This window comes from Notolepis coatsorum (genome assembly GCF_963971535.1).
Source record: "Notolepis coatsorum genome assembly, chromosome: 17".
Classification (NCBI taxonomy): Eukaryota; Metazoa; Chordata; class Actinopteri; order Aulopiformes; family Paralepididae; genus Notolepis; species Notolepis coatsorum.
This window is the reverse complement of record NC_140181.1, coordinates 47,726,935-47,749,183: the sequence shown is the minus strand read 5'-3', so window position 1 is coordinate 47,749,183 and position 22,249 is coordinate 47,726,935. Positions and strand designations below refer to the sequence as shown.

General features: G+C 40.8%; 1 protein-coding gene across 1 annotated transcript in view; it reads right to left on the bottom strand.

The window, feature by feature from the left end:
- nphp4 (nephronophthisis 4) overlaps positions 1-22,249 on the bottom strand; it is a gene marked incomplete at both ends in the record, with an annotated part of 904,050 nt that overhangs the window by 386,409 nt on the left and 495,392 nt on the right. Inside the window, one exon of the mRNA XM_084333446.1 lies at positions 2,661-2,798. Coding sequence (XP_084189572.1) covers positions 2,661-2,798 — 138 coding nt within the window. The remainder of the gene's footprint in view (positions 1-2,660; positions 2,799-22,249) is intronic.

Below are 22,249 nucleotides of genomic sequence, written 5' to 3'. Positions count from 1 at the left end.
GAGTTGTTAGAATCAGCAACTGTACAGCTGATTGTCCTCTTCTGGCATGAGGCCCAGTGCGGACCAGCAGACTGATGTGAGTCCCTATGTAGTTTATGTGATGATGAAATCATCGGATTGGCCGTTGAAAAACGATTCCATAGGGCCTTACATTAAGTATTGAAATGGCCAGTGAATGTTATGTGATACTTTGGCCTGTTTGACCTTCAAGATGTTTGGTGCACTTGACAAAGTGCAACATGAAGGCTAACCGAACCAAATGGAAAAATAAAACTATGTTGCAACTTCACCCCTGGAGTCTATCGTGTGAACCCCTTAAGGATCTCAATCACAGTACTATTGAACATGTCTAAGCATCAGAGATAGCTACATTCAAATAGCTTAGAGAGATTATGTGACTAGTAACTGTCAAAAGGCTAATATGAGAGTAAAAAAAACGTCAAACCTTTCTGTCCACAGCAAAGCTGATGTGAGGAGAGGCGGAGTGTGTGTAGCCTGTGTTACTGTAGCAGGGTGGCGAGCAAGACAGAAAGAGACAGAGGGACAGAGCAGCTAAAGTATAGTTTACCTACCGCCTCTTCATTACATACTGTACGTATATAGGACTCGGAAGTCATTACCCGATTTATTCTACACAACAGCTAATCTCCCGCATTTCGTTTCTATCCTGTCTCGTGCAAGTAAGGCACTTACTGACGAGGATGAGTCAAAGTGAAACGCTGGTTACTGTATGTAGCCTGCTAAATAACACATCTGACTAACCTCAGATAGGTTAGCAAACTCACAGCTGTGATGGTTCATGTCATTCCACACGCGGTAACATTAGCGAGATAGTACGTCCGTCCTCAAGCCAGACAAGAGACAGATATCACCTGTAGCGCGTTCATACAGTATTGTAACCAGTGGCTAACACTGGTGAATTGTCCGGCTGAGACGCTCTGCTTCAGTAACTAACAAGTCAGGCCCAGTGGTGCGCCAGGCTTGTAATACATTGGGGGGGAGAGACCCTGCACTGCATATTCAACAGAGGCTCTTGCCATAACCTCCACATGGAGCAGCAGCAATGAGTAGGAGGAGGAGGAGGGGGAGGATGAGGAGGCACATTATGCTGCTGAGTTTCATATCCGCTTCTACGTCCGAGAAAGATGTCTGAATGTGAGGAGCTGCCTCGTGGCTTAACAACACTCAAATAAAAACCTGCCTGGACATGGCTTATTAAACTTGCCCCCCACCCCCAGAAGGTGAAATGTGAGGCTGTGGAAGAATATTGGATACCTTAAGAAAATTGGCCCTTTCTACATTGATTTGAAAAGCCAAGTAAAATAATAATGCTTCTTTTGATGATGGAGATGAAAAACCTCCAGCCACTCCAAAGACAAAGAGCGTACACACAGAGCTCCAGTTGAATGGCGTTCATGGTTTGGAGGAGTGTGCGTGTGTGTCCCCCTCTCTACGGGGACGAGTCTAGGAGTGTGTACAGACTGTTGGGAACATAAATGTGCCTTTGAACTAAAGGCATTGCCTGTCCGTGTATCCTTAGGGATCTGTAAGGAATGAACTACACCATGTGTGCGCATGGGCATTTGTGTATGTGTCGGCAAGTGAGCGCATGTGTACATTACATGCATATGCATGCTTGCTGTGTGTGTGTGTGTGTGTGTGTGTATGGACATATCCATCCATTTCAGCTTGCACGTGTGTCTACCACTGCGTGTGTGTGTGTGTGTATATGAATGTGTTTGTATGTGCGATTACCTTTGTGTATGTTCTTATAGTCCATAGGTGCATGACATGTCTGTGTTTCTTCATATGTCTCTCTCTCTCTCTCTCTCTCTCTCTCTCTCTCTCTCTCTCTCTCTCTCTCTCTCTCTCTCTCTCTCTCTCTCTCTCTCTCTCTCTCTCTCTCTCTCTCTCTCTCTCTCTCTCTCTCTCTCTCTCTCTCTCTCTCTCTCTCTCTCTCTCTCTCTCTCTCTCTCTCTCTCTCTCTCTCTCTCTCTCTCTCTCTCTCTCTCTCTCTCTCTCTCTCTCTCTCTCTCTCTGTATATGTGTGTGTCTGTGTTCCTAAGTATGTCTCTCTCCCTCTCTCAAATCAAATCGAATATTTGATTTGTATAGCCCAAGATCACATCGAATAGCCCCCATGGGCTGTACAAGTCTTCTTTTACAAGTCAAGAAGAAACATCACAATAGATATATAAAAAGTAAAAGCCGCCATCAAATCCAAATATGTGACACTCCCACTTTCCCCAATGAAGATAAGGAACGACTCCCTAAAAACCTACTGTAGCAATAGGTGTATATCTCTTTCTGTATGTATATGTGTGTTCCTATGTATGTCTCTCTCTGTCTCTTTTTCTCTCTTTATGTACAGTATATGTTTGTGGATGTGTTCCTATACTGTACATGTCTCTCTATGTCTCTTTTTCTCTCTTTATGTACAGTATAATGTGTGAGGCTGTGTTCCTAATTATGTATGTATCTCTCTATATCTCTGTATGTATATGTGCGTGTCTGTGTTCCTATGTATGTATGTATGTATGTATGTATGTATGTATGTATGTATGTATGTATGTATGTATGTATGTATGTATGTATGTATGTATATTATGTATGCATGTGTGTGTGTGTGTGTGGGAGAGGGTACGGGGGTGGACTCTTACGACATGTGACAGCTGGTGGGCCAATGCCAACGGGGAGGGATGGAGAGGAGAGGGAAACGACTGTTGCCACGGCAACACGGCGCTGGAGTGGCTGATGGTTGGGTAGCGTGAAGTAGCTGCCAGCTGAGACAGCGAGAGCTGGAGAGAGAGAAAGAGAGAGAGATAGAGAGAGAAAGAGAGATAGAGAGAGAGAAACAATGCAAATTAATAACCGTTATTAACCATGTTGAGGAATGCACATTCTGCCGCTGAAAAAACAGGTTTGCAGCCCCCTCTCCCCTGTTTTCCCATTTATCGTATGTAATATATAATAATATAATATAACCTTGAATATGGCCCTCTGTTGGGAGTCCGATTACAAACAAATACATTTGTGTGTTCTCACTGTACTATTTACTTTTTTGGACTGTAATATTAAAGAAAGAATAGGGAGGTTATCTTACATCCTGTAAATTCTGTACTCAGCCCACTCCTTCTCATCATCTACATCCTCCCATTCTGTCAGATTTCAACCTGGACTTTCACTGTTATGCTGACGACACTCAGATATACCTCAACACCAAATCCCCCCACAACTAGGGATGTTCGATTTTGGCTTTTTTACCGATACCGATATAGTCCAACTCTTAATTTCCTATACCGATATCAACCGATACTCGTATAATTTCAGGTAATTAACATTACATATCTCTTGTTGTGGAATTAGCACAACATTATGCATACTTTTGACAATAAATTAAATCAGAATTTGTTCTTAATTGCTTGCCTGGGTAAATAAAGGTTCAATAAATATATATATTTTTTGAAAACCGATACCGATCATTTCCGATATCACATTTTAATGCCACTATCGGACATCCCTACCCACAACCCACCCCTCTCTCATATGAACTCCTGCCAAAGGATTTACATATTTCTGTAGTGATATGAGTACGTATCAGCTTATTTAATTTTTTACAGGGCCTAGAAACGTAACCTACAGCGTAGTTACATAATAATAATAATAATAATAATAATAATGGCCTATGTATTTATTGTAGTGCTGTCAGGCGATTAAAACAAATTATCTAATTAATTACAGGATTTGTAATGAATTAATATAATTAATCACATTTTAATCGCATAACCATTTTATGCCTGATATTCTATATTCTATAATCATATTTGAAATTGCATGTGTCCGGATGGCATAATTCAGTACTGTATCTACAAAACCTTCTGTTTAATCATCTTCCATCTATTAATTTGCTTAGATTTTTCAGGTATGTTCAATTTGAGCATAGGGTTATTCACAGTCAAAGATAAAAACTATTTTTATTGATATTCTCATTTGGTTCATTACAATTTACTCAAGCCTAGTAACAGACAGTATTTCTGACACTGGGAATACATTCCCTGAGATCCATAGATGTCCCTAGAATCAGATACCAAGAACATGCAAATGGAGCATATAAAAAAAAGTCTGTAAATGTGTATTCTACGTACCTATGGAATGAATGAGATTCAAAAAAAAAAATATCTTTTTAAAAAAAAACGTATTTTTTTGTAATACATGTTGAGGTAATTTTCATAACGCGATAATTTGCTGTGTAATTAATTAATCTAATTAACACGATAAACTGACAGCCCTAAATTTTTTTGTATGTACAGTATCAAACACAGCACTTTATTTACAGTGTATTGATTCTGAAATTACATGAATTGTAGTGGAACTGACATTTTTGGAACAGTGTGCGTCTGGAGAGAAAGGAGTGAAAAAGCCATACAATTGTGCATTTTCCCTCAATATATCTGCAACACCTGCGTTACAAAACGCTGGTGGCTCTCCGTAACTGGACGGGTCTCTCCTACGTTTTGACATGGGGACTGGCACTGTAAAGGGCTCTACATGCTCGAGCAACAGGAACGCAACAGCGACACAACATGGACAACGCAACAATGTTGCAAGCACTCCAGATGTAGCTAGGTTCCCTGACCTAGATGAAACATAACCGAGGCGATTTCCCTTCTCAACCAACCCATTGATAACAACCCATATAATAGCCGTGTTTATGTTTGTTTTTGCTTGTGTTCTTGTATATAGTGTAATATAGTTATATTTAGTTAGTTTGTTACGTTTGTTAGTTAAGTTAGTTTGTTATTTTTAATTTTTATTATTTGTATTATGTTTTTGGTAGATTTGTATTTGTTTGTACTACCGGGCAGTCCGGTAGAGAGAGAGAGACAGAGGAAGAACGGGAGACAGAGCGGGGGGAAGGCATTCGGCAAAGGACGCCGGGTCCGGGAATCGAACCCGGGTCGGCCGCTTCGCGATGCAGCGAGTTATATGGGTCGCCACTTGGGTGCCCAGTTTAGGTTAGTTTTAATGTTAGTTTAGGTTTGTTTTAACGTTAGCTAACGTTAGATAAGTTAACATTAGCTAAGTTAGCAGCAGGGATGGACGCCGTTGTGCAAATGCAGCTACAGGCAATCGATGATGAGGAGGAAGAGCTGCTGATTTTAATCGGCAGGAGAGAGAGAGCTCGTCAAAGCCATATATAATATAATATCCCTGTGGTGCGGTCGTAGGCACGACAGTGCAGCTCAAACTACCTGTTGTATTAATTGATTGCTGTTTAACTTGTCCATGTGTCCAGGCCTTTCGACTAGCCCCACCCGTTCATTGTAAACAATGATGCATGTTAACGTTACCGTGTGTTGTAGCTATGTTAATAAATTCTGAATGGCATTAACGTTAGTTGGGTATGTTAGCTAGTATTGTTGGTAATCAAAAGTTGTCTGTATTTAACATTACCTCAGGATACCACTGTCATTGTATTTAGTGTCACGTTCTACCTTGAAGGATGAGGAGAGGGTTTAGCAATCAAATATTTATTTCCAGAGTGAATATTCAATATTACAGAGTATTTACACAAACAGCTGAGAGTGGACACAGGTTCTACTTAGCTCTGGGCTCAGCAGGAGTGTGTCCCACTTCTTCCATCACATTGAAATTTATACTTTTCTGGTTGGTGTTCTGAGCGAATGAGGTGGCTCTCTTCCAAATTAGCAGCGTGGTTCAGGGCTTAACAAACGACTTAACAAGGTAACAGTTAAACTAGCAAGGATCTAGAATTACAGTCCGTCTCCTGGTGGTTCAGAAGGACAGCTGGGGTCATGGTAACACATAGGCCTTTGCTTGTTTTAATACAATATAATAACACATTTGAATGGTACACACATTTGTAGACATTTGTCTATACATTCTTACAATAGATAAATGGATTGATTGATATATATTATACATATTGCAGATCCTGACATTAGTTCCTCTGGTCAGCCAAAACCGTCGTCTCATCAGTCCTTGGTCTGTGGGCCTGTGACTTTTAGCAACAGATGCACTGGCCTTCCGGTAAAAAATAGATCTTGACCACTATGGTGGCTACAGACAGGCTGAGATTTACACAGGCTGAGATTTACATGAAGACATGATAATAGAAGATATGGATAGATGTATCTAGGGACATGAATAACTGGATCTTAGCCCACATTAGCTAATGTTGATAGCATTGCATAGCATCAACGCTAGCTGGCTGGCTACAACAAATTCTCACAAGCTGGCATCGTAAAATCTCAACACCAGCCATAGGAATACTGTTTACAAAATTATGGAGGCTTTTTAATCGTCAAGGTAGGAGAGGATTTGTCATGATCAACTGAAGGAGTATGCTATGAAACAGTCTATGTGCTTGGCTACTTAGCTAACGTTAGCTTATTTGGGTTTTCAGAAAAAGGCCGCTATGTGACGCTAATCTCTAGCTAGTATCGTATCGTGTATTTCATCACAGTAGCCTCCCGGTGTTTAATAAACACGTCTAGCCAGGACAGCATGATGTAGAAGCTTGGCTTGTTATGACTTCCACCTGCAGCTCCACTTTTCTTGTTAAATTAAATGTAACAATCAAATTCAATGTAACTATCGATAACGTTAGCTAAGTTAGCTATTTTTGGATCGTGAGGAACCAATATTATATGACAGCCCTGCCCCCATTCGCTAACCGACCAATCAATGCTACGTAACATCAACACAAACAGTTGTGTTGCAGTCGCTAGTTAGATTTTTGTGATAGGTACGCAACACCCTCTGCAACCCACTCTGCGACGGTTGCAGATGTCGCAGAGCCCATGTTGTGTTGCAGTTGCATTGCAGTTGGTCAATCATGTATACTAGAGCCCTTAACACTTGTGTACACGTGTATTGTCGTCTTATCATGCCCCCCGTTGAGTGCCGACGACGTGTATTGTAGTTTGATTTTTTTATTAGCGATCTGAATTCATATTTCATCAACCGAGTCTCCCGTTGGTACAGCAGACCCTCTAGGAGCTCAGATGGGAAAATACCGCCCCCTATCGTCTATCCCTGTGTAACTGCAGGCCATTCGATTATACTGCTGGATCTGTGGAGGTGGAGCCAACTGGCTCCACTGTGCTGGCAAGCCGTCTGATGATGAGGGAAGTGATCGCGGGTTGGAAAGCAGCGTGGAATATATATTTACAGCAGCCAATAATCAATCAATAAACGCGATCGATATTTGGAATGGCGATCAGGAATTGGAATAATCTTTTTGGAGAACATCTGATCTAAGGTAAGGAGTCTATGTTACCAGTTTTAGGATAATCAGAGCTATATTCACTGAGATATCAGCATGTGCCGTGTGTGTGTATGTGTGTGTGTGTGTGTGTGTGTGTGTGTGTGTGCGTGTGTGTGTGTGCGTGTGTGTGCGTGTGTGTGTGTGTGTGTGTGTGTGTGTGTGTGTGTGTGTGTGTGTGTGTGTGTGCGTGTGTGTGTGTGTGTGTGTGTGTGTGATGTTGAGGAAATGAGAGAATAGATTTTTCAGCCCGCTTCTATAGCGTGCATAAGTACACATATACTATCGATAATTTAGCGTTTATTTGAAAACGATTCATAAATAGGCCGACAAATGACAACGTGTCTAGTGTATTCGAGAATATTCCAATAAATGCTGTTTATGAGGGAATCTTAAAATTTTCCGGAAATTTTCGAGAGAACGATAGCTTTTCGAAATGCTATAAAAAGGATATGAACCGATTAAAAAACAATCAGTTTCGACAATGTTGACTGCAAACAAGTCATTGATAAGCGACGGGCATATTAGACACATAGCCATAATTTAAAACATAGATTATGCGTTTTTAACGCTAACATTGAAGTGGATGATGGCATTCAAGGGGGTAAAAAGGAAAAACAAGGCCGGCACTGATAGTGTTAAGACCCCGGTCACGGAGAAAACAGACATAGAATGAGGAACGTTACTGCTCAGTTCGTCCTGTTGAGCAGTTTAGTTTCATCCGATTGTTAAACTGACATAACCATCGCTGCTGTCAAAAGATACCTATTGTAAAACAATAATTTTGTTCTTGACGGTGTGATTTAGCGTATTTCCTCAATGGGAAGAAAGGTGTTGTGAAAGGTGTCATGCCAAATTCTGCAAAAAACAAATATGCTGCTATATATGATATCATATATATGTGATATATATACATACAAATATACATACACTACAGAAACGTAAGTCCTTTACGTTCTGCCTTCTTCCCCTGTTTCGAATCAGCATCTGAAAACACTCCATTTGGAGGGCCAGGTATACTACCCCTTGATCCACAAAATAATTGGGACACCCTGCCCTATGTGGCAACGCACAAAATGGAGGGGTAGGGCCAAGTAGTAGGGCCAATGGGGGGTATTGATATTGAGTCCCTCGGTTTTTCAATCCTGCCTCAAGACCCATCTCTTTTCCACTGCCCTCACTTAGCCCCCCCTCCATCCTTGTGTTTGTGTTACGTGTGTCTGTTGTTTGTCTCACTATCCCCAGGGCCGGATTAATGACCGGGCCGTCCGGGCCGCGGCCCGTGGGCCACTAGTGATGAGGGGCCTCCAAAAAAAGGCCCCTCGTCACTACAGGCCCCAAAATTTTTTTTTATATTTTTTTTACTTTAATTTAAAATAAATTTGAAGGCCCCTCGTCACAAGAGGCCCCAAATTAGTATTATTATTTTTTTAACTTTAATTTTAAATTTTTTTGGAGGCCCCTCGTCACTCGAGGCCTTTTGGAGGCCCCTCGTCACTAGAGGCCCCAAATTATTATTATAATTTCTTTTACTTTTATTTTATTTTTTTAGGCCCCTCGTCACTAGAGGCCCCAAATATTTTTTTTCTTTTTTTTTCTTTTTAAAATTTTTTTGGCGGCCCCTCGTCACTAGAGGCCCCACACTTTATTTTTATTTTTTTTTCTTATTTTGGAGATCGATGTCATACTGTGACACTGAAATGAAAACATATTTCATCACCTAAAATATTTAGTCAACAAAAATATTTCATCAACTAAAATATACAGTACGTCACACCCTGCCGTCTGCAAGTGGCTAATCTTGAGTATTTTTTCTCCTCTTCATAAGAGTTTGAGATTTTCCGTTTGAGGTAAAAACAGCAATAAAAAGTCAAAACTTGCATCTCCACATCCCAGCCCCGACGCCTGAATACTTTTACCAACGGATTTCCAGTTCCGCGTTCTGCGCTCTGATTGGCCACTGATGTTTCTGGTAGCGCCAATCGTGTGACGCCTCTTTCTTTCACCGGTTAAGCTTAGGCACTCTTTCAAAGTTGGTTAAGGTTAGAGTTTGTCTTAGAGCAGGGCGATAGAACACCAGCCCTGATTCCATACTCTAACCTTAACCAACTTCGAAAGAGTCGCCTAAGAAACGTCAGTCAATATTTCTATTGTATTTTTTTTTCTTTTATACATACATACATACATACATACATACATACATACATACATACATACATACATACATACATATATACATATATACATATATACATACATACATACATACATACATACATACATACATACAGCCCCACCCCCACCTAATAGACAGTCCCCTCCCCACCGTATGTAATGTATATTCTCTCCCCACCGTATGTATATTTCTCTCCCACCCACCCACCCCCTCCTAATGTACAGTCTCCTCCCCATCATATGTATATACTCTCTGTCAGGATCTATGGGTAACAGTACTGTATATTTGCATATCATATATGTCACAAATGTAACAGTACTATATACCCCTATCTCCCTGTCTCCGGCTGTCCCTGAGCAATGACCGGAGTGTTGAATGTCCCGTGATTAAGACGGGGAGGACGCGACCCTCTTTGCGCCGCCCCTGTGCCTCAAATAGATTCGCTATCAGCTCTATCTTCAATCTTTCAAAATGTTCAGTTGCTATTGCATGCACTCATCTGTGTTTCACTACACACTTGAGTGCATGCTTACCAACTGTTAGTCTGCAACACTACTATCACCGACATCTAAGAAGGGATATCCCCCCTTGAATGGCCCTTCTAAGGTTTCTCTCCTCCACACTGCCTGTGGAGCATTTTTCCCTATTGTTAGATTTTTGTGAGTTTTTCCTTACCTTCGCGTGGGGTATGTCTGGGAGTGCTTGCATTCTTTCATTTATTTGCATTTATTTTAAATTTGTTGGACCTTATTGTGTTCTTGTTCTGTTCTTGACTTATTGTTATGTTTTCTTCTTGACTTGTTTAAAGAAGACATGTACGGCCCATGGGGACATTAACGTGTGTTGTTGGGCCTTATAAATAAATTTGATTTGATTTGACCTGTATGTCATGTATGTCCCTATGCCATAAATGTCATGATGTCATATATGTTGTGCATGTCATACATGTCACTATGAATTGAAAATGGGGGACCCTCATGTAAACAAGACAAACGTCTTTCTCTGGTCTGCATCCCCTTAACAATTGTGTGTATTGAGCCGTACTGTATTATTTGTACCCATTCTGCAATCTGTTAAATACAATTTACATTAATTCATTCATTCACAGACAGTAACACAGGACAAAAACACATTTCAACCCCCTCCCTTCCCTAATTATAATTTAAATCGACATTCACGTAAAAGTAAGCTTACTATTCTAATATTATATTCTTGTCTCCAAAGTGTGTGCATGTTTTTTTTCTTCCTGAGGATGGCGCCATCCCCCCATCTAAACATGATGTGTTTCTTTTCTCTTCTTGATTGATTGATTGAAAACTTTATTAACAGATTGTAGAATGGGTACAGTACAGTACAGTACAGTACAGCTCAATAATTGTTAAGGGGATGCAGACCAGAGACAGACTTTCATCTTGTTTACATCAGGGTCCCCCATTTTCAATTCATCATAACATACATGACATACAGATAGACAGTACTGCTACATCTATACATTTATGACATACACTGTAACAGATTTGCAAATACAGTACTGTTTGTGATACGAAAAGAGTCCAGAAAAGAGAGTATATACATCTGACGTAGAAACTGTACATTGGAGGAGGTTGGGTAGGTGGGGTGGGGTTGGGGGGGGTGGGGGGACTGTACATTGGAGGTGGTTCGGTGGGTGGGAGGGGTGGGTGGGTGGGGGACACTGTACAACTGTACAAGCAAAACTGTACATTGGAATATTGACAAAACCATACTTGGTAATTTACTGTACATTGGAGGGGGTTGTGTTAGGACATTTACAGGGGCCAGTTTCTAATTGCAGTCTCCCGTAGGTGTTCTTTGAGAGTGTTTTTGAAAGTGGGTAGTGATTCACATTCCTTTACAGCTTTGGGTAGGGCGTTCCACATTGATGTGGCATAATTGCGAAACGTGTTTAGTCCCTTGTTTGAGCCGAATCTGGGTTTAACATGATTTGTGGAGCTCCCTCTGGTGTTGTGATTGTGGTATTCACTGACCTTTGGGAAGTATTTTGACATGTACATGGGTACCTTGGTCATGTAGTGTATCTTGTAGACCAGGCCCATTGCAAGTTGCTGTACTCTGTCGTCTACTCTAAGCCATCCTAGGTTGTCAAAGTGGGCCGGGGTGATCAAAGTCCTTTTAGCTTGGCCCTCAGAGCCCACCACTTCTAAATATTCTATATATTTTTTAAAGTGACATATAAAAACGCCACTGTGCGTGCGTGCACGTGTATGTGGGTGTGGGGGGGCCTCCACGAGAATCTGGCCCAGGGGCCTCTGAAGTCTTAATCTGGCCTTGACCATCCCCCTTAGTGTAAAGTGACTTTGAGTTCTAGAACATCACTATATAAGTATCATCTATTATTATTATTATTATTATTATTATTATTATTATTATTATTATTATTATTATTATTATTATTATTATTATTATTATTATTATTATTATTATTATGAATAATAATAGTTCCTGTTGTCCAAAACTTCAGACATCTAGGAGTTTAAATGTTTCCCTTTTTAGACTTCATTATAGACTCTAGACTATTTTCAAGCTTGATTATCAATAATTTAAAAGACTTTCTCCCTAGGATACATTATCAGCGCTATGGTTCCACTTGCTCCTTCCTGAGATTTGATCTATAATACAATTTCTATGAGCACATATCAAAACCTCTATTCTACTGTTCACTCATCTCACCTTATATCAGTTATTGTGTTGAAGTATGGGGGAATACTTATGTGACCAATATAAAACTATTATATATACTACAAAAGAGGGCCATAAGAATCACACATAAAGTGAGTTATCGAGAACACACAAATACATTATTTATTAAATCTAGAATAATTAAACTTGAAGACATGGTTAAGTTTCAAACAATGTTAATTATGTTTAGGGCAAGAAATAATACACTGCCAGAAAAACTACAAAATCTTTTTCATTTAGAAAGTGAGTTTAGTAGGAGAAAATACAATTTTAAACATCAGTTTGCACGTACCACACTTAAACAGATGTGTCCTTCAGTTATTGGTGTAACGTTGTGGAATTATAAAAAATATTTAGTCAGTATGAAAATCAAATGTGATCTGAATAGTGAGATCTTTTTTTTTTCTTTTTTTTCTCTCTTTCTTTTATTCTTTATTATTATTATTATTATTATTATTATTATTATTATTATTATTATTATTATTATTATTATTATTATTATTATTATTATTATTATTATTATTATTATTATTATTATTTAATTTTTTTTCTTGTTTAACTGTGGATTTATTATTATTATTTAATTTTTTTCTTGTTTAACTGTGGATTGTGAGTTTCTTGTATAATGGTATAAATGATTATTTGTGTAAATTAGGTTGTACGCCGACCATTAAGTAAATACTTCTTTAGTTTAGGAATAAGGGGCAGGTAACTATAAGATTTATTCTTCTTCCTGCTCCTTTTGTCCATGGAATGTTATTTATGATTGTGTAATGAAGAAACTCCGATTGTATGATTCCATGTGGCAAATAAAAACTCTGAACTGAACTGAACTGAACTCTACAAAGATATGCTGGAGGGCTTGCCCTCCCTTGTGAATGGTACTCCTGGTGTTTTGTCTTAAGCCCAGTAAGAGTGTGGCGTAACCCAGATAGGTGTACTGCTTTGCGCTCCATTGAGGAACATTTTGGTGAATATTTCATTTATTCCAACATCCCTGCAAAAACACTGACACATTAATATCATATTTGTTTTTTGCTCTACTTTTTCTCCTCCCTTTTTCTGTATTTTTCTCCCATCCCAATTGAGTCGTTATGCCGATTCCCCCCTCCCCTTCCTGGTCGTTGCGCGCATTTGCCCCCCCCCCCCCCCCCCCCACCCCCCCACTTGCAGGTCTAGGGAGCCCTGAAGTCTATCACATGCTTCCTCCGACACATGTGGAGACAGCCAGCCGCTTCTTTTCACCTGACAGCGAGGACTCTCACTGGGGAGGTGTAACGCGTGGGAGGATCACACTACCCTCCCCAGTTGCCTCCCTCGCTGTGCAGGCACCCTGACCGACCTGTAGGAGTCGCTGTTTACAACGACCAGGATACACCCCACCGGCTTCCCACCCGCTGACACTGCCAATTGTATCAGTATGGACGACCGACCAAGCCGGAGGTACCGCTGACATCTGGATTCGATACCAGTGTCTCTTGTGGTGGTAGGCAGACGCTTAGTCCGCTGCGCTAGCCGGCCGCATTAATATCATATCTTAAAAAATGAATAACCACACTCCCCTGGGTCCTATAACATGTATATTTTTGTATTTTTGTATGTTTGATTTTACAAAACAGGGGAAGTTCTCGATAAGCCTCTAGGCGTCTAACTTCTCCTTCACAATATGGTTATAACTTATTATGTATTTTTTTTTTTTACTTTTGTTTAATTGTGTTAATAAATAAATACAAAAATACAAATAACATGGCACAAATTAGAAACATTCACTAAACTCTCAGGCAAATGGCACACTTTATTACCAATATTTCACAAACACTGTATTTTGGTTGGAGGAAAACCAATAACTTTTTCCCAGTGGAGTGACAAAGGCATTCACACATGATCTACTGTATGTGATTGTAGGGGCCTCTGTGCATTCAAGGATATACAGAATTCTTACAGTCTCAGATAAACCTTTTATTTTCTTTCTCAAATTGCGCTCGGCCATGAAGACTTATGGGGTTCCATGGAATTCTAATTTCGATGCCCATCCACTCCATAAAATTTTTTCCAAATGCCAGACCAAAGGTTTAATATCTCACAAGTCCTATCTGCTCGCATGAGGCGAGCCATCCCCTATGCACAGTTTGTGCTGCTGCTCAATGATACTTCTTCTATGGAGCTCACAGTGCGGGATAGGAGGCTCCAAGAGGATGATTGCCTGCCGCTAGAAACCACCACACTATGGGGATATTTGAGCAATATCTAGATATCTAACTTGAACATTTATCTGCCAGAACACAGCACTCAAACATACAAAATAGAACTTCATGGACACACTTCATCACCCAAAATCAAAGATCATTCGGAAAGTGTAATAAATTGGTCCTTGTTGGGGTTTAAGTGAGGGTCAAGGCTTGGGTGGGATAAGAAGTCGTTTAAATGGTAAATGGGCTGCATTTTATATAGCACTTTTATTCAAAGCACTTTACAACATATGCCTTACCCAGTCACTCACACATTCACACACCGGTGGCAGAGGCAACCATGCATGGTGCCAACCTGTTCATGTTCACTGAGAGGTAGGGGTTAAGTGTCTTGCTCAAGGACACACTGCCAGGAGGAGCTGGAATAGAACCGGGAACCGTCCCTTTGCCAGACGATCACTCTACCTCCAAAGGTAGAAATCGCAGGTGTAACCAAAGTGCTCATTCATAGTATGTACAAGCATTAAAGGTACAAGGTGTATATCTAAATACATGCTTGCAGAGTGCAGTATACATGTATGTAGGGCTGAGAGATGTGCTCCATATATTTGCATATAAATGTTTTGTCCCTGGATGATGGTGCTGTTGCAGGGAACAATCGTTGGATTGAGTTGGGGAAGAATATCTGTCTACCTGTCTGTTTGTCCTTCACATATCTTGAGAACCATTCATCCGATCGGCTTCACGCTTGGTGGGTGTATTGCTGAGAACCCAGGGGAGTCCAGTCTCATTGTGTGCCATTTGGCCATATGGTGGTGCTATAGTGCGTGTCTGTCCTTTGCATTATCTCAAGAACCGCTCACCCGATCGACTTCACACTCGGCTGGTGTATTGCCGAGGACCCAGGGGAGTGTGGTTTTGAATATGGTGAACTTTATGTTTTGGCATGTAACTCTTGAATTGTAACTCTCAGAAACTAAATTCTACCAACAAAAAAAGATCAATAGAATGAAACGGCAAACATAACAAGATAATACCCGTAAAGGGCGACTGGGTGGCGCAGCGGACATTGCGCTGGTCACCAACGCAAGAGACACCGGGTTCGAATCCGGCTGTCGCCGTTGCCTCCGGCTTGGACCGGCCGTCATACTAACTCAATTGGCAGAGGTAGCGGGTGGGAAGTCGAAGGGTGGTAGTCTGGTCGTTGTGAACAGCGACTCCTACAGGTCGGTTGGGGCGCCTGCACAGCAAAGTCAGGAAAATAGCGGGGGCAGTGTGAGCCTCCTACACGTTACTCCTCGTCCAAATGAGATTCCGCGCTGGCAGGTGAAAAGATGCGACAGGCTGCCTCCACATGTATCGGAGGGGACATGTGATGCAAGGCTTCTATCCTCCCTACAACCGGCCAGTGGGGGGCATATGCGAGCAACGATCAGGACAGGGGAGGGAGAATTGGCACAAGAGGTAAATTGGGATGGGGAGAAAAATCACAGAAAAAAATATATATAATACCCTTAAAAAAAGGTGGGGTTGGGCCTTATTGTTTACTCCAATCACTAGTGATGCACCGATGTGAAAATTGTGGCCGATACCGATAACCACTTGGCCAGATGGTGGCGCTATAACAATGAACAGTATGTTTTGGCCTGTAACGTTTGAACCGTAAATCTCACACAAATGTTTTTTAAAATGGGTTTTTTCGCTACTCCATACAGTTTCACAATAGCTGGCCCTCAAAGCTTGCTCAAATGATGTGGGCAGGGCTTATATTACAAAAAATATTATATCTCCTGAACGCTTTGTGCTATTGCAACCACATTTGGTGGACATGTAGTTATGATGTCTGATGCCATTTGGCCAATAGGTGGCACTATAGCAGCATCATAAGTTTAAATAGATACGTTTAAATAGCCATAATGCGCTTGTCTGTCCTTTGCATATCTTGAGAACTATTCATCCGAACGACTTCACACTTGGTGGGTCTATTGCCAAGGACCCAAGTAAGTGCAGTGCCGAATGTGAAGTCGATTTGATGCTCTCGACAACGCTGCAAGCAGCAATATTGCAAGTCTCGATAACGCTGCAAGCAGCCGTTCCCGGGGCCAAGCAATCTGCCCGTTCCGAACTGGCACGCGTTACGCATGGGCACATGCTCCAGACCGGCACGTTTTGAACAAGGCACTGCAAGCACCATTGGGGATGGGAATGAGTTCCCAATGGCCATGCAAACTAGGCACTGAACTAGTATGTATGGGTTTTTGATTTGTGTATATTGTTGATAACGGTGTGCCTGGGTATTCAATGTACCTACCAGCCCAACCTGTATGAGTGTGACTGTGTACTGTATGTTTACAAACATATGTTGCAATTATGTATATAATTATGTATGCAATTATGGGGCAGCGGACTGAGGCTGGAAAAGCTGGTCAGGAAGGCCAGTAATGTGGTAGGGGTGGAGCTGGACTCTCTAGCGGTGATGTCAGAGAGGAGGAGTCTTGCTAAGCTCCATGTCATCATGGACAACCCCCCCTTCCACTACACACAGACTTGGCTGATAGAAGGAGCACGTTGAATATCAGGAAGGCAGAACTGGACGGTATCCCCGGCCACGTCTTAAAAGTCTGTGCCGACCAACTGGCCCCGGTATTCACTGATTTATTCAACCTGTCCTTAGAACAGTATGTCATCCCCACCTGTCTGAAAAAGTCCACCATTATCCCTCTACCCAAAAAATCCACGCCCGCTTGCCTCAACGACTATCGCACTCTACCTCAATTTTCTAAAATATTTGAGAAATTATTTGTGAAACAACTGGATCTTTTCATTGGCAAATACAAAATACTGAGTGAACACCAGTATGAGTTTAGGGAAAATAGAACTACTACATATGCAGTGATGGAGATAGTAGAAGAAATAACTAAAGCAGTTGACAATGACAAGTGTTCTATTGGTATTTATATTGACCTACAGAAGGCTTTTGATACAATAGATCACAGCATATTAGTGAGAAAACTGGAGAAGTATGAAGTATGGCTGAAGAGCTACTTGGAAAACAGACAGAAATATGTGCAAATTAATGACACTGTCAGGATTTAGGAAGGTCACCTGTCGAGTACCCCAGGGATCCAAAACCTTTTATACTTTATATTAATGATATGTGCAATGTTGCTGAACTGTTAAAGTTTGTTATTTTTGCAGATGATACAAATGTATATTGCTCAGGAAGTAATTTAAGGGAACTTTTGTTTGATATTGAAAGAGAGCTTGACATTCTCAAAACTTGGTTTGATGTTAATAAATTGTCTCTCAATATTAAAGGAAAACTCCAACATTTTGGGAAATTTGTTTATTTGCCATCTGGAGTTAGACAAGAAGATAGATACATACCTTTTTTCTTCTCTGTACATGCAGTAGGAGTAGGAAGACGCGCACCGTTAGCCTAGCTTAGCGTCAGTCACTGGAAGTAGGTTCCTCCATTAGCCTAGTTTCCAACGTCTTCCTACTCCTACTGCATGCACAGAGAAGAAAAAGGTATGTATCTTCTTGTCTAACTCCAGGGTAGATGGCAAATAAGCTAATTTCCCAAAATGTTGGAGTTTTCCTTTAATATTGAGAGACAATTTATTAACATCAAACCAAGTTTTGAGAATGTCCTGAAAACGAAATTTATGGTTTTTGGTAATCGAAAAGAAATAGAGGAGGACATCGAGTAAAAAATATGTGATGTAAAAATAGAAATTGTTTGAGATAAAATTTCTAGGGGTAGTTATTGACCAGAAATTAACATGGAAACAACATGTTAACTATATTCAAGGAAAAATATCTAAGTCAGTAGCAATATTGTATAAATGTAAGGATATATTAAACTACAAAGCCTTGCACATCATTTACTGCTCACTTATACTTCCTTACATATCTTACTGTGTGGAAGTATGGGGGTTGACATTTAAAAAGACAGTAAATCCAATAGTCTTAGGGCGCTTTCACATATAGTTTTGGTGGACTCGGTGCGGACTCTGTGCGGACTCGGGGGTGAAGTTGCAACATTGTTGCATTCTTCATTTGGTTCGTCTGCATTCACATTGCAATTTGTCAAGTGCACCAAACTTTCTGAACAATGTCACACGGTCGAAAAAAGCGCTTGTCTATTGGACACAATAGAGAGTGGAAATGTGTGTGCGTGACTGCGAGCCCTAACGTGTGTGCGCGCACGCGTGTGTGTGTGTGTGACTGTGAGGGTCTCATCTTTGAAAGACTCAACGATATGTTTTGGGCAGGATGTGGGTCTTGTTGTGCCAAGTATAACGTCCAGCCAGGTCATCATACCAAGGGAACTTGTCTTTCTCGTGCCCCGAACTCCTACTTTTTCGAAGCAAGTCACGGACTTTAAATAGGCTAATTGTTTTTTCAGCCTGTTATTCGTTTGAACTTCTTTAATAGTTTTAGAAGGCTATAGCCAAAGTTGCGTTTTATGCTTAGCCTATATTTTATGCACTGTGTTTAGCCTATATTAAATAGTCTAATTGTTTTTTCAGCCTGTTATTCGTTTTTAACTTCTTTAATAGTTTTAGAAGGCTATAGCCAAAGTTGCCTTTCACGCTTAGCCTACATTTTACGCACTGTTTAGCCTATATTAAATAGTCTAATGGTTTTTTCAGTCTGTTATTCGTTTTAAGTTTCAGCCTGTTAATAAATATGTGTCGTTAATTCAGTATTTAACTTCTTGAATTCATATTTATTTAGGCTATGCTAATTAAAAACAAATGTTATGGACATCTAATTTAATTCTCTGCTTATTTATTAATATATTGCTGACGAATTTTTTTTTATTTTATTTTGACGTGGCATTGATCCATTGAAGCCCATTACCACCATTCTCTCGCTAAACAACTTGTACGCCGCGCTGTTTTTATGAGTGCCCACAAGTAGCTGTTTAATTTGGTCTTCTGCCCATATGTCTATCAGGGCTTTCACCTCGTCATTCGTCCACATCTGTCCACGAGACATGTTTACCCTTTACCGCATGCCTGTTTTGCAGTGAATGCGAATGTTTGTTTTTTTCCTTCTACCCAAGATGCACAGTTTGTCAGGTCACTTCCTATATTTGGTCCGCATTTGGTCCGATGAAGCGAACCGAGACCTACGTTTTCAGGTGGACCAGAGTTCTCATTTTTGGTCCGCACCAGAGTTCGACTGAGCATTCACACCACCCCAAAAAAAGCGGACTATCCGAGAAAACGAACTCTGGTCCGATAGTCCGGACCAAACAGCTCTGGTGTGAAAGCACCCTTACTGCAAAAGCGGGCCATTCGGAACCTTTTCAAGGCTGGTTACTATGAACACACAAATCCATTGTTTATAAAGTCTCATATTATGAAATTTAATGATTTGGTCTATTATAAAACTATGCAAATAATGTACAGAGCTAAAGCAAAGTTACTCCCAGACGGGGTGCAAAGGTTTTTTTCAATACATGAAAGAAAATATGATTTGAGCGATATTTGTAAATTTACTGTTCAAAAAGCTAAGAAAGGGATTAAAAGGAGGTGTATTTCTATTATGTGGGGTTAACTTGTGGAACAATGCTGATATACAGTTAAGAATGAGTAATTTGCTTTTGGTTTTTAAGAAAATGGTTTGTAAAGCTATTTTTGAAAACTGCAAGGGTGAATAATACTGTTTTTTGCTATTTTCTTTTAGAATACTGTTTGAGTCTTAATTTTTGTTAAGAATATAGGACAGGCATATATAAGCAATATGCTTCAGTCTGTACCTTTTCAGTCACTGTAAAATCAAATATTGTTAAATGATGGTGTATATTGTATTGTGTGAGATGACTGAATAAACTACTACTACTACTACTACTACTACTACTACTACTACTACTACTACTACTACTACTACTACTACTACTACTGTAACTGAGGGGTTACAAAACCCTGACTGTATTAAAGATTGTTTAGATTAAACCACTACTAAATATTATTATTACTTGCCAGACAGTACAGTTAAATATGGCAGACACTCAATAGACGGCACGGGGACAAAGAGATAACGTTTACAGTATTTTATTAGCAATATCAAATATACAACTGAAAATTAGTACGTTGCTCTTTTATGGCGAATGATAGTAGAATGTCAGAGTATCAAAGTCAGTGGGAATGAATAATTCCTAGGTTAATAATACTCGACCGGAACGCTGCATGGAGTGAGATGGCGATACAGGGCAAACGAGGGTATAGCTGGAGACTGGTGATTTCCCCCACGGAGTGGTAAGCTCCAGAGGAATTGAAGAATAGTCGGATACTCCTGCTGGTCACTGAAGAAAAGGGGGTCTCATACGGATCCAATCTTTGTAATCCAAGTGCTCGATAGCAGGGTAATAGCTCTTAATCCAATGCCCGACGGCAGTGATGATAGCTAGCTAGCTTCGTCCTCGAAGCTAGCCCGATGCAGATCTTCAGGTGTAGTTAAATCCAAACGCCAATGGTATTAACGATGCTCTTCTCCACGGTACTACGTTTACACAATTCACTATAATACACCAACAATGGTTCTACAATATCAAGGTCGTATCTAAGGAGCTACTAGCTATCCGTAACGATACACCGCCGGTAGGTTCCACTGCTCACATGTCCAATCGTTCTGCTGTTAGGTTCACCTCGTGTTCTGATACTAATTACGTTAAGTTCGCACACACTTGCTAAGGTTCACGCGCTTCTCGTTACTGCTGCACACTACATTAGATTCACACTTTCACTTGTTCACTTCGCACTTCACGTGTTTAGGTTTTCACTTCACTGCGGCTGCTTGCGCCTTCTACAATATATACTCAGAGTGATTTCTAGAGCGCAACCGAATCTCTTGTCCTGAATCAATGCGCTGGCCAAGGGCATGTCTCAACTTGTCCGGACTCGTCTTTGAACTTGTCTGGGGGGCACGACTGTTGGCGCCGTCAATGCCAAGGGCAGTGTCCAATGAGGAAAGCGAATAATGCTATGATTCAAACGGAGGCTTAAAGGTATATAGCTTATATATATAAATAATATACAAGTTATATAAAATAATAAACGTAGATTCTCAGTGTTAATCTGGCCCTTCAGAACAACTACTATTACTATTACTACTACTACTACTACTACTACTACTACTACTACTACTACTACTACTACTACTACTACTACTACTACTACTACTAGCTATCACCTACATAGCCATGAAGTGCTTTGAGAAGATACTGTAGTGAAGGGCTACATCTGTTCCCACCCTCCCCAACACCTTGGACCCCCTGCAATTTGCATATCGCCCCAACAGGTCCACGGAGGACGCCATAGCCCATGTGCTGCACACAGCAGCATCACACCTGCCAAAAGGCAGGGGAACTATGTGAGAATGCTATTCATCGACTACAGCTCAGCATTCAATACCATAGTCCCCTCCAAACTCATAGCCAAGCTCAGGGACCTGGGCTTGAACTATGACCTCTGTCAGTGGGTCTTGGACTTCCTGACAGGAAGACCCCAGGTGGTGATAGCAGGCAACTGCACCTCCTCATGCATCACTCTCAACACAGGGGCCCCCGTGTTCTGAGCCCCCTCTTATACTCGCTGTACACACATGGCTGTGTGGCACAGCGGAACAACAACACAATTATCAAGTTTGCTGACGACACAGTAGTGGTGGGCCTGATCTCTGCAAACGACGAGAGAGGGCCTACCTGGAAGAGGTAGAGGTAGTGATGCACCGATGTGAAAATTGTGGCCGATACCGATAACCGATATTAATATTGCTGTTCTGGCCGATACCGATATTTACCGATGTCGATATCTCTGTATAGAAAACACTTTTTTATGATAATCAAATAAAGAGCTATTTTCC